The sequence below is a fragment of the Leuresthes tenuis genome, unplaced genomic scaffold, assembly GCF_036924035.1.
Source record: "Leuresthes tenuis unplaced genomic scaffold, fLeuTen1.0.hap1 SCAF_20, whole genome shotgun sequence".
NCBI lineage: Eukaryota > Metazoa > Chordata > Actinopteri > Atheriniformes > Atherinopsidae > Leuresthes > Leuresthes tenuis.
This window is the reverse complement of record NW_027325374.1, coordinates 22,845,480-22,858,472: the sequence shown is the minus strand read 5'-3', so window position 1 is coordinate 22,858,472 and position 12,993 is coordinate 22,845,480. Positions and strand designations below refer to the sequence as shown.

The following is a 12,993-nucleotide window of genomic DNA, read 5'->3' as shown; positions in this document are numbered from 1 at the left end:
ACTACAGCATATGTGTGTATATATACAGTATATGCATGTGCTGTAAGAGTAGAATGGTAATAAACTATATACTACAGTATATGTGTGTGTATATGCAGCGGGGGCGGCTGTAGCTCAGGAGGAAGAGCAGTCGCCCACCAATCGGAAGGTCGGTGGCTACATGTCGAAGCGTCCTTGGGCAAGACACTGAACCCCACATTGCCTCCTGATGTATCCATCAGGGTATGAATGTGTGTATGAATGATTAGAAAGCACGTAGTTATGTGTATCCTAAGACATGCTGTATGAGTGTGTGTTAGTGGGTGAATGTGGCATGTAGTGTCAGAAGTGCTTTGAGTGGTCAGTTAGACTAGAAAAGCGCTGTACAAGTACAAGTCCATTTACCATTTACAGCATATGCATGTGCTGTAAGAGTAGAATGGTAATAAACTATATACTACAGTATATGTGTGTGTATATATACAGTATATGTGTGTATAAATATATACAGTATATGCATGTGCTGTAAGAGTAGAATGTAATAAACTATATACTACAGTATATGTGTGTGTATATATACAGTATGTGTGTATATATATATATATACAGCATGTGCTATAATAGTAGAATGGTAATAAACTACATACTACAGTATATGTGTGTATATATACAGTATATGTGTGTGTGTATATACAGTATATGCATGTGCTGTAAGAGTGCTGTAAGACCTACAGCCCTGACGACAGTATATGGGTATATATACTACAGTATATGTGAGTATATATACGGTATATATATACAGCATGTGCTATAAGAGTAGAATGGTAATAAACTATATACTACAGTATATGTGTGTATATATACACTATGTGTGTATATATACAGTATATGTGTGTGTGTATATATATACAGTATATGCATGTGCTGTAAGAGTAGAATGGTAATAACCTATATATTACAGTATATGTGTGTGTATATATACAGTATGTGTGTGTGTATATATATACAGTATATGTGTGTGTATATATACAGTATGTGTGTGTATATATATATACAGTATATGTGTGTGTGTGTATACAGTATATGCATGTGCTGTAAGAGTGCTGTAAGACCTACAGCCGTGACGACAGTATATGGGTATATATACTACAGTATATGTGTGTGTATATATACAGTATATGTGTGTATATATATATATACAGCATGTGCTATAAGAGTAGAATGGTAAACTATATACTACAGTATATGTGTGTATATATACAGTATATGTGTGTGTGTATATACAGTATATGCATGTGCTGTAAGAGTGCTGTAAGACCTACAGCCCTGACGACAGTATATGGGTATATATACTACAGTATATGTGAGTATATATACGGTATATATATACAGCATGTGCTATAAGAGTAGAATGGTAATAAACTATATACTACAGTATATGTGTGTGTATATATACAGTATGTGTGTATATATATACAGCATGTGCTATAAGAGTGGAATGGTAAAAAACTATATACTACAGTATATGTGTGTGTGTATATACAGTATATGTGTGTTTATATATATACAGTATATGCATGTGCTGTAAGAGTAGAATGGTAATAACCTATATACTACAGTATATGTGTGTGTATATATACAGTATGTGTGTATATATATACACAGTATATGTGTGTGTATATATACAGTATATGCATGTGCTGTAAGAGTAGAATGGTGATAAACTATATACTACAGTATATGTGTGTGTATATATACAGCATGTGTGTGTGTATATACAGTATATGCATGTGCTGTAAGAGTGCTGTAAGACCTACAGCCCTGACGACAGTATATGGGTATATATACTACAGTATATGTGAGTATATATACGGTATATATATACAGCATGTGCTATAAGAGTAGAATGGTAATAAACTATATACTACAGTATATGTGTGTGTATATATACAGTATGTGTGTATATATATACAGCATGTGCTATAAGAGTGGAATGGTAAAAAACTATATACTACAGTATATGTGTGTGTGTATATACAGTATATGTGTGTTTATATATATACAGTATATGCATGTGCTGTAAGAGTAGAATGGTAATAACTATATACTACAGTATATGTGGGCATATATATACAGTATATGTGTGTATATATATACAGTATATGTGTGTGTATATATACAGTATATGTGTGTGTATATATATACAGTATATGCATGTGCTGTAGGAGCAGAATTGTAATAAACTATATACTACAGTATATGTGTAGCAATAGGCAAGATATGATAAGTACAATGGATATGTGTGGTCATCAATGGTCAGGGAAATTGTTTATCTTTGTGCGCAGATTACGTAGTACTTTTGTAGTGCCTTGGAAGGACATTTTAAAATTTAAAAAAATTTCTTCAACAAATTTGAAAGACACCATTCCCATTTGAATATTTCAAATTTGAAATATTTATTGGTAAAAAATAAGCAATACAAAGTTGGTATTCATAAAGTATTGCAGCCTTGCAGAAAAATATCATTCAAAAATCACTGGGGGTTCCATGTACCTGGGGGCCTGAAATAGTCCCAATTTAAAACAAATGGCTATTTCTACGATTGGTCGGATAAAGATAATTAAAGTACTCATCATACCCAAATTCTGATATAAATTTAAAACTGCTCACTCAACCTGAAACCTTCTTTAATAATACCAGCAAGCTACTAAATTTATTTGAGACAATAAAGAAAAAATAAATCAGACTTCAACTGAGACTTCAGTATTTATGTATTACATGAGGGGTGGGCTTCTACTCTCCAACTTAAAATTGGATTATTGGGCTTCCCGTCTTCAATCCACAACATCCCCCTTCTTGGAAACTCCATCTTAGGGTGGGTGGATATCGAACAAACCTCAACAACAGGACTCCCTCTCAAGCTATACCCATTTTCCAAAACAATCAAAACAGAATTGGACAATCCCTTTCATAGAAACTTAATTAAAGTGTGCTTCTCTGCACACCAACATGTTGGTGTGCAGAGAAACTGAAGATCAAATGTGAAGTGTTGGTTTCCTTAGCTCTGGTACTTTTTGTGAATTGCTATGACATACATACAACTATATTTAACTGATTTGTATTTAGTCTAACTTATTTGATTAATCTGTGAAGTGCCTTGAGATCGCTTTTGTTGTGAATTAGCAATAGATGAATAAAACTGAACTGCAATGAATCAAACTTTGAAGACATGCACAACTGACCCTCAAAACAGACACATGTGAGGCAGCAATCATATGCATAAACACAAAGCAATTCTCTAGCCTTTGACTAAGGCTTGGAGTGTGTGCACATACCTTTAAAGTCAAAAAAGTAGGACAGTCTGTTGGCCAACATGGCACGCTGACAACCAGTCATGCTGTAGCCCAGCAGCTCCTCTGGATCTCTGCTGAGTGCCTCTCCAGCTTCTGAACCACTCACCCCGATGTAGACCCCCGTCCTACTGCCACGCAGAGTGCTTGGATTCAGTCCTGTATTGCAATATTTGTTATTATTGTTATGTTGCATCAAATCAAACCAATAAAATAGAAAAAACTATGCAATCACATTTCCACTTAAGAGTTACGTTTCCTCACCTCCATCCACAATAGCCTCATAGGCAATCTCCAGCATGAGACGGAGCTGGGGGTCCATGGTGTTGGCCTGTTTGGGGTGGACTCCAAAGTAGGATGCATCAAAATAGTTGATGTCCTTCAGCTTACCATTCCTCTTTGGAAGACCATACAAACCTAAAAATAAACAGAAAGGTGGAAAAACCTCGAGTTTCAAATGATCTCTGACAATTGATGCAGTTCAGTTGACTTATTGCATGTATATTGCTGTATATTCATTATTGGGGACCTCCCTAACTAAAGTCATTAATCTGTGGAGAAAAATGGATTTTACTGTGAAAGCCCTTGGCTTCCATCCCAGGTCGTCTCTCCCCCTGATACAGTCAGTAAAACCCTCAGTCTGCTTGTGCCCTCCCTTTTCTGCCAGGTCTCCCAGCGCCACATGGCTGAGCATAGGCTATCCTTTCTTCTGCAAGTACATTGTGTTGATTTGTCTTTTCCAAGGCTGTTTATCATGATAATGTTTACAAAGGTATATTTTAGTAGAGTTGATGTTAGTTGTGATCCTGCATGCCAACTAATCATCATCTTTTGTTTAAACTGGCACCTTTAAACATAGGTCACACCTTGAAGTCTTTATTAACCAGAACTGGACACCAAGACAGGGATTTGAACATCCCGCCCTGCATGGTCTTTCTGTTGTGTATGCCCTTCACTTTCACATCCTGGTATACAAAAAAAACCCAAAAACCTCCAGATAACACATGGGTTACACATCCCCATTGTTGTAGCTTCTCTGGCTAAGTACTTCTAAGCTTCTATTACTAAGTACATGGTCACAGTCATCATCTTGTGCCTTCACCATCACATGATCGCGGCTGCCATTTTGTCTCGGTGTCCTACCCTCTTCTCCAATACAAACGTCAACACACATACACACAGACTAATGGTCTTTCTCCCATTGTTTTTTCATATTGTACATAGGATTAGCTTAGTAGACAATAGTGTTTATGAATGAAGGTACCACTGATTTAATAAATTCTACCATACTATTTTAAAGGGGAAGTCGTTTGTGGTCACTACGCATGTTTCACTATGAGAACTGCCAATTGTGAATGTCAGTACTTGGATTCATAGTCTTCATATATGCTCAGTATGTGTCATTGAGATGTTATAGGCCAACATATTTTGAGACCGATACTGGGTTTTAGTTATAAGCTTCTGACTAACTTCAGTGGTGCCCTGAAGGCATAGTGTGAATTACAGGGGGGTTCGACCCCCTAAATTACAACTTCATCCCCCCTAAAAGAGGTACAGATTGGGGGGGTTGAAACGTTCATCTTTCTTATCCATAATCATAAAAATTACATTACACGGTATTCCATATTCATGCCAGGAAGATGCTTGTAGTAAAATGTCAGACACCGTTGAAGTGGACTATACCATTTCATTGTCTGTCCACCTGTCACAGGCGTGGACTGTGGTGCCTATAGGCCAGTCCGCTTGCTGGGGAATGACGTAAAAAATTTTAGTGGTATTTTGGCGAATAGGATGCAGAAATATTTAGGTAAGTTGACTAACCCTGACCAGGCTGGCTTTATACTGGGTCGTCAGGGAGCAAACAATTTAAGGAGAGCTTTAAATGTACAATCAGTAGCAAGACATTCTGCCCACCCATCAATGCTTCTCAGTCTTGACGCTGAGGGGGCATTTGGCAGGGTGGACGAGTCATATTTTAATTATACTATGGAACAAATGAGATTCAGTTTGACATTTATACGATGGATTAATACCCTAAATAAAGACCCAGTATCAACGGTTAGAGTTAATGGGTACTGCTCCAAATTTTTTGATCTTGAAAAGGGTGTTAGGCAAGGAAATCCAGTGTCTCCTGTTTTGTTTGCACTGTGTATCAAACCGCTTGCTGAGTTAATAAGGGGAAATGATCAGATTGAGGGAATAGTGGATGAGGGAGGCGAGATGCATAAAATTTCTCTTTTCGCAGATGACGTTCTTTTGATTATAAGAAATCCACAGTCATCTATACCAGCTCTTATGCAATGCCTGGGGGACTATGGGGAGGTTTCAGGGTACAAAGTTAATGAGGGTAAATCAGAAGCAATGATGATAACAGGACGTTGGCCTACATGCTACATGCTTGGCATGTAGGCCAACATGACAGATGAAATTCAATTGGTCAAAAGGGAGCTTTAGGTATGTGGGAGTCTTTCTGACCCATAACTCAAATCAGTTACATAAAGAAAATTATGATATCAACTTATTTCTCAAATCAAAAATGACTCAGTAAGATGGGAGATGCTTCCTTTGTCTTTAGTTGGTAGGGAAGAAACTATCAGGATGAATGTCCTGTCGAGATTGTTATTTCTTTCGAATGCGTTACTTATCACTGTTCTACTTTTACATTTCTGGATAAACTTGTTTCCAAATTTATATGGCAGAACAAGAGGCCAAGAGAGAGACTCAAAGTCCCCTGTGCATGCAAGAAGGGTGGATTAGCCTTGCCGCATTTCAGAAGTTACTACTGGGCAGCACAACTTGGAAAATTTGTTTCATGGATGAGATTATATATGATCACAAAATGGGTACATATAGTGCCAGTTCAGCCAAGTTCAGTAAAAAATATATCACCCTCAAACCCTTCCCTTTCTGAAGTAAAAAATAAGGCGTAAACTTAAGATACAAAACAAATGTGTTAACCATAAATTAAAGGTTTGGGAGAAGACAAGACGATTGTTGAATTTACCCCCATCTCTACCAAGGGTAGCAAAAATAACTACAACCTGTGATTTTAGATGGGCGGGGAAGGGCCTCATCACAATAAATCGATTATTCAAAGGAATGACTCTCAGGGCTTTCTCACAACTTCAGGCAAAGTATGGCATTGAGTCTAAGGATTTATTTAGATATTTTCAAATTCGGCATTATCGGGTAACACACGAAGAGTGGGACAAAATTAAAGAAGTTGATGTGAAAGCTAAATGGGAATACGAAGCTAATACCATAATAGCTGATGAGGAGTGGGAGAGTTCTTGGGTGCCATGGCAGAAATGTTTGGAGGCCCAATTTGGAGGGAATTTAGCTGGAAGTTGAGAGCAAGATATTTCTAAACTCCTTTGGTAATAGCTAGTTCTGATAATAACTGTTCCGCCCTGTGTTGGAGGGATTGCGGGGGACTTTTCCCCACATCTTCTGGGACTGTCCTAAATTGCAGAAATTCTAGGAGAATGCGAAGTGACAAATATGTGAGATTTTTTGCTGTTTGTGGCCAAAATACGAAACAGTTAGCATTTGTGACTTGGCATTTGAAAAAAGCACCCAGTACAGAGACGTCTGGACTGGATTTGTCGTACGGCCTCCCCATCCCCATTCGGCATGGGGAGATTTTCCGTTGAGGTGGTTGAGCCTCCGGAGGGGCCCATCGTGGAAATCATGAAAAAGAGATTTGGGGATAAAAGCTTAAAATATTAAAATTTGACAGACAGGAACTGGATGTGTAAATGATAATCCCAACCCCAGTTGTCTTCCACACCTCGAACATGACATATGCATCTGCAACCACTAACAACCTTCCCTGAGTTTGTTTCAGCAAAAAACATCATTTCAACAGACTTCATGGCCAAAGAGGACCTGCAGTGTACCTCCCATCTGTCACCAGAATCTGACGAATCTTACGAGGAAAGCTGGTTAAGGGAGAGGTTTGACAAACTAACACTGACACACATTTTTTGGACAGAACATAAATGCGCTGTGTCAGTCTCTCTCACACCAGCTCAACGTAACATGTACACCATGGACTACTCAGTCCCACACATCCCACTAGAAAAACACACACCGGATAGCTGGGAAGATTTGAGCCCAGTTATGAAATTGTGTAAGCCTACAGCCGAAAGGCAAACATCTGATAGATCTATTATTTTTTCACCTTCACTGACATCTTTTGTGCACACACAAAGAACAGTCAACAGTAAGTATGATGTTAACCTTGTCAAAAATTGTGAAAATGTTGTCATCATTCTAAAATCAGACTTTAAACCTTGCAAGGCTCAATACTCACTTAAACAAAAAGCCATTGATAATATACCACCATTCTTTGAGTCTCTTAAGGCAGCAGGAGTAATTGTTCCACGTAACGATTCTCCAATACGCACGCCTTTGTTTAAAATCAGAGGCAAAGATCAACCAACAGACTGGCGCTATATTCAGGATCTGCAAGCAGGTGATGCAACCAACTAATGCAAAATTCTTTTCAGTGGTCAACCTTTCAGACACCTCCAGTGTTCCAGGTCACCCAGGAAGCTAATTCTGGTTTGCTTTCAAATTCAATAGGAGGGACTACACATTCACACGTCTGTGCCAAGGATACTGTGAAAGTCCCTCCATTTGCATTAAAGCTCTCAGACAGTCTTGAACCCTTTGTTCTTTCCCCAGACACTGCTTTGTTACAGTATGTTGATGATCTCATGATCTGCAGTCCGACTAAAGAGCAGTGTGAAGCCAACACAGTCACACTCTTGAAACATCTGGCACAAACTGGTCACAAAGCCAGCTTGACAAAACTCCAATTTGTCCAGGAAAGGGTTGTCTTCTTAGGTCATGTCATCACTTCTGAAGGTAAAACTCTTTCACCAAAAAGAGTGGATGCAATTCAGAACCTTCCAAAACCCATCACAAGGAAGCAGATGATGTCATTTCTTGGTATGTGCTCTTACTGTCGACAATTAATTTCTAACTATGCCATTCTTGAAGCTCCACTCGCCTCCCTCATTCATGGCAAGGGCCTGCAAGCAAAACATGAGATCAAATGGACTCCTGAAGCAGAACAATCTTTCACAGAACTAAAACTTGCTTTACAAAGCACTCCAACTTTGGGCCTGCCTGACCCTACCAGACCGTTCATTCAAACAGTAGATGAAAAAGATGGATGTATGACTTCTGTTTTGTTGCAGGATCATGGAAATAAGCTGCGGCCTGTAGCTTATTTTTCTTCAAAACTGGACCCCGTGGCTGCAGGTCTCCCAAGATATATTCAGATATGTGGCGGCAGCTGAAAAGGCAGTTATGGCCTCCAGTGATATTGTGGCCTATTCTGATGTAGCTCTCCTGGTCCCACATGCTGTGTCCATGATTCTACTTGAACAAAAAACTTCCCATCTCTCCACAGCACGCTGGCTACGATACAACACAGTACTTTTAGAAATGTCTAACATTACTGTCGAACGCTGTAATGTGTTAAACCCTGCCACTCTGCTCCCCACACCAGACGATGGAGAACAGCATAACTGTATTGCCATCCTCCAACAGGCTTGCTCACCAAGGCCTGATCTACAAGAAACACCATTAACAAATCCTGATTTGGTTCTCTTTGCAGATGGATCAGCTTCACGTGACCCACAAACGGGTCACAACAGAGTTGGGTTTGCTGTTGTCACTAACCATGAAACTCTTCTCCCCAGCTCACTCCCTCCTCACCATTCTGCACAGGTGGCAGAACTGATAGCAATGGCAGAGGCATGCAGACTAGCTAACAACAAAGCAGTAACCATCTAATCTGATTCCAGACACATGTTTGGGTTGTCCAGGATTTTGACACTGTGGAAACACAGACAATTCCTAAAATCTAACGGCAAACCCATTCTCCATCATGACAAAGTCACAGCTCTTCTTGATGCCATTTTACTCCAAAAAGTCAATCTTTGTTTGTAAATGCTTTGCTCACACTAACAACACAGGTCCTGTCTCTCAAGGAAATGCAAGAGTGGATGCTGCTGAAAAAGAAGCTACACTCCTACCCACTATAATTGATCCCTGTCACCATTTCCACCTCTTTCACAACGGTGCAATCTTTTGCCACACCACAGGAAGATGTGTGGCGAGGAACCGATAATAAGCCTTGTCTACCTAAACATTTTTTCCCTCATTTCGCGAAATTGACACATGGATTGGACCATGTGTCAAAAGGGGGGACAATGGATGCCATAACCCAGCACTGGTTCACCAAAGAATTTTCAGTTCATACAGCAGAAGATCAGTCACCCGCGTATGGTTTGTGCCACGCATAACAGGTAAAACCAAAGCAGTCACACACATCGCTCACCCATCACCAGACAGACCATTCAAACACTTAAGGATGGATTTCATAGAACTGTCACCAGCAGAAGGAAAGAAACGCTGCTTAGTAATAGTTGACATGTGGTCAAAATAGATTGAAGTATTTCCAGCAAAACACCAGAGTAGCCAAGTGGTAGCAAAGGCTCTGCTAACAGAGATTACTCCCCATCTGGGAACTACAACTACACCAAAACTGAGCAGCGATAATGGCTCTCACTTTGTCAATTCTGCAATAACCCAAATTAGTGAATTTCTTATCATTAACCTCAGACAACATTGTGTATAACACCCTGCCAGTAGAGACGTTGTCAAACGAGAAAATGGCACTCTGAAATCAAAATTTCAATTTTGGCAGACCTCCATCTCTGGGAGTAAAACCTGTAACCAGGCCACTCCCCTCCACTGGCCTATGTGAGGATATATGCTAAAATATTGCAAAATCTTATTCTCTCCCTCTCTCTCTCTGCAGATTTCCAACCTGGGTGGTGAGAAACGACTTCAGAAAGGAGCACTGGAATTTCAAACGGTGACTAGATCCATTCTGACAACGCATACCATTGCGAAGATAGCCGAGAGGGCAACGTGGGTTCACGCCAGCCACTGCAGGAAGATCCCCGAGCCAACGGAGGAGCCCAGCTGCCAACCTGATCGACGCGAGGACGGACGGACGACACGAGGACGAGCAGAGGACGGACGGTGATGGACGACACGAGGACGAGCAGAGGACGGACGGTGATGGACGACACGAGGACGAGCAGAGGCCAAAGACGACGGACGGTGCAAGGACGCACAGACGCCAAAGAGGACGACCCGTGGGAATTGGCCCTGTGGATTCAACAAACACCAACCAGACGTGTTCCACCAAACTCCACCATGCATCACCTGATTCTGATGCTGTCATGTTTGGCACAGCTGATGGAGGCTTACACCTACAAACCTGCCAGGACTGTCACTTTGACAGAAGGTCAAAGTGCAACATTCACCTGCATCGTTTACCCTGAAATTTGGCGATCAGGACGGGTTCAGGCATATTATGCCAAGTATGACAAATACCTATGCAGCCCACACGATTGGCACTTGATCGTTGCCACCACTGACAAAACCATTGCTCCAAACAGAAATCTCCGCTTCACAATAACAAAACTTCCAAATTCCAACGGAGCCCAGATCACCATCTCTGATGTCAAACCCACTGATGCAGGCACGTATTGGTGTGGAATTGAATATCCAAGCTCGGATATGTACAGACAACTCACAGTCATAGTCAATGGGCCACCAGACCCACATGACGCCCTACTTAACATGCTGTCAGATGTTAACACGGTCATGTTGACCTCTGGAATTGAAGACAACCACTCCGACGATTATGAGAACATTACCAACATTATAAAACACATGAAAGATGCCATTCAACTCCCTCCTGTAATAAATTACTCATGGTTCCCTTGGCTGAAATCTTTGGGCCAAGGATGGCCAGCATGGTTTTTAACAATAATCCCATATGTAATGATTTTCCTTTTGCTCTGCACCTTAATTCCATATGTATTGAATTACATATGTCTAACGTGCTCATGAAAAAGATGACTCATTCCTCCACATATGTTCAGGTGAACGCCAATAATGCTGATCAAAATTCAAACTCTCCTCATATTCCTGACCCCGATATTTTACACCCCAGCTAAGACTCTGACTTTGATAACAGTTTGTAAAATTTTATTTAATTTTGTTTTTTGGGTTGTTTTTTTTGTTTGCTTTCTTGTTTGCTTTCTTGTTGTCTTTTCTCTGCTCTAATCAACTACCACAATGATACATTTTCAAATAGCGTACCGGATACTTGTTTTCTGTTAGTGATTAATTAATAATCAAAAGGGAGAATTGTGATGGTAAATTTTATGTCTCAGGACTGACAGACTCTCCAATCCACATTAACCATTTGTATCACCCAGACACGCTAATTGTTTTAAACTATTTACCTCTTAATTAACACTCAGACAAGATAATTGTTTTAACCTCCTGTTTCTTAATTATTATCAAGACTGCATCCTACCCCCCCTGGAGGTGTGGTTACACACCTAAAGAACAAAGCCCACCTCCTCAAGTATAAATCCTTTGTGTTCCTTTTGTTTGTATCTTTTCATACCATTGCCGCTGAATGGTGTGGACTGATCTTTTTCCTTGCAACGAAGAATAAAAAACTTAGCCGGCCGGCAGAAAAAGTAAGTTTCTCTATTTCATTGCTCATCAGAGGTATTAGGAAGGAAGCGATTAAAAACTTCCATAACAACACATAAAATGATCACAGTAAATTGGCTTAAGCTCCATCCACCCACACTGGACCAGTGGTCTCAAAGGTTTAAGGAGGTAAATTGTATGGAACACATGACAGCAACCTAGAGAGAGGACAAGAGGACAGAGAGCAGGCAGGAGGAAAAAAGGACAAGAGGAGAGAGAGCAGGAAGAAGGACAAGAGGACAGAGAGCAGGCAGTAGGACAAGAGGACAAGAGGACAGAGAGCAGGAAGAAGGACAAGAGGACAGAGAGCAGGAAGAAGGAGGACAGGCAAGAGGAAAAAAGGACAGAGAGAAGGCAGGAGGACAAGAGGAAAGAGAGCAGGAAGAAGGACAAGAGGACAAAGAGCAGTAAGGAGGACAAGAGGACAGAGAGCAGGAAGAAGGACAAGAGGACAAAGAGCAGTAAGGAGGACAAGAGGACAGAGAGCAGGAAGAAGGACAAGAGGACAGAGAGCAGGAAGGAGGACAAGAGGACAGAGAGCAGGAAGGAGGACAAGAGGACAGAGAGCAGGCAGGAGGACAAGAGGACAGAGAGCAGGCAGGAGGACAAGAGGACAGAGAGCAGGAAGGAGGACAAGAGGACGGAGAGCAGGAAGAAGGACAAGAGGACAGAGATCAGGCAGGACGACAAGAGGACAGAGAGCAGGAAGGAGGACCAGAGGACAGAGATCAGGCAGGAGGACAAGAGGACAGAGAGCAGGAAGAAGGACAAGAGGACAGAGAGCAGGAAGGAGGACAAGAGGACAGAGCAGGAAGAAGGACAAGAGGACAGAGAGCAGGAAGGAGGACAAGAGGACAGAGAGCAGGCAGTAGGACAAGAGGAAAGAGAGCAGGAAGAAGGACAAGAGGACAGAGAGCAGGAAGGAGGACAAGAGGACAGAGAGCAGGAAGAAGGACAAGAGGACAGAGAGCAGGAAGGAGGACAAGAGGACAGAGAGCAGGAAGGAGGACAAGAGGACAGAGAGCAGGAAGGAGGACAAGAGGACAGAGAGCAGGACGACAAG

The 12,993-nt window shown here is 41.0% G+C and overlaps 1 protein-coding gene across 2 annotated transcripts in view; it reads right to left on the bottom strand.

Moving 5' to 3' along the window:
- The window catches only part of fasn (fatty acid synthase), a 109,461-nt gene that overhangs the window by 85,519 nt on the left and 10,949 nt on the right, over positions 1-12,993 (bottom strand). For both annotated transcript variants that reach the window (XM_072373579.1, XM_072373580.1), the window contains exons 3-4: positions 3,594-3,746; positions 3,315-3,488 (exon numbers count right to left, since the gene is read on the bottom strand). In XM_072373579.1, the coding sequence (XP_072229680.1) occupies positions 3,315-3,488; positions 3,594-3,746 (327 nt within the window). The remainder of the gene's footprint in view (positions 1-3,314; positions 3,489-3,593; positions 3,747-12,993) is intronic.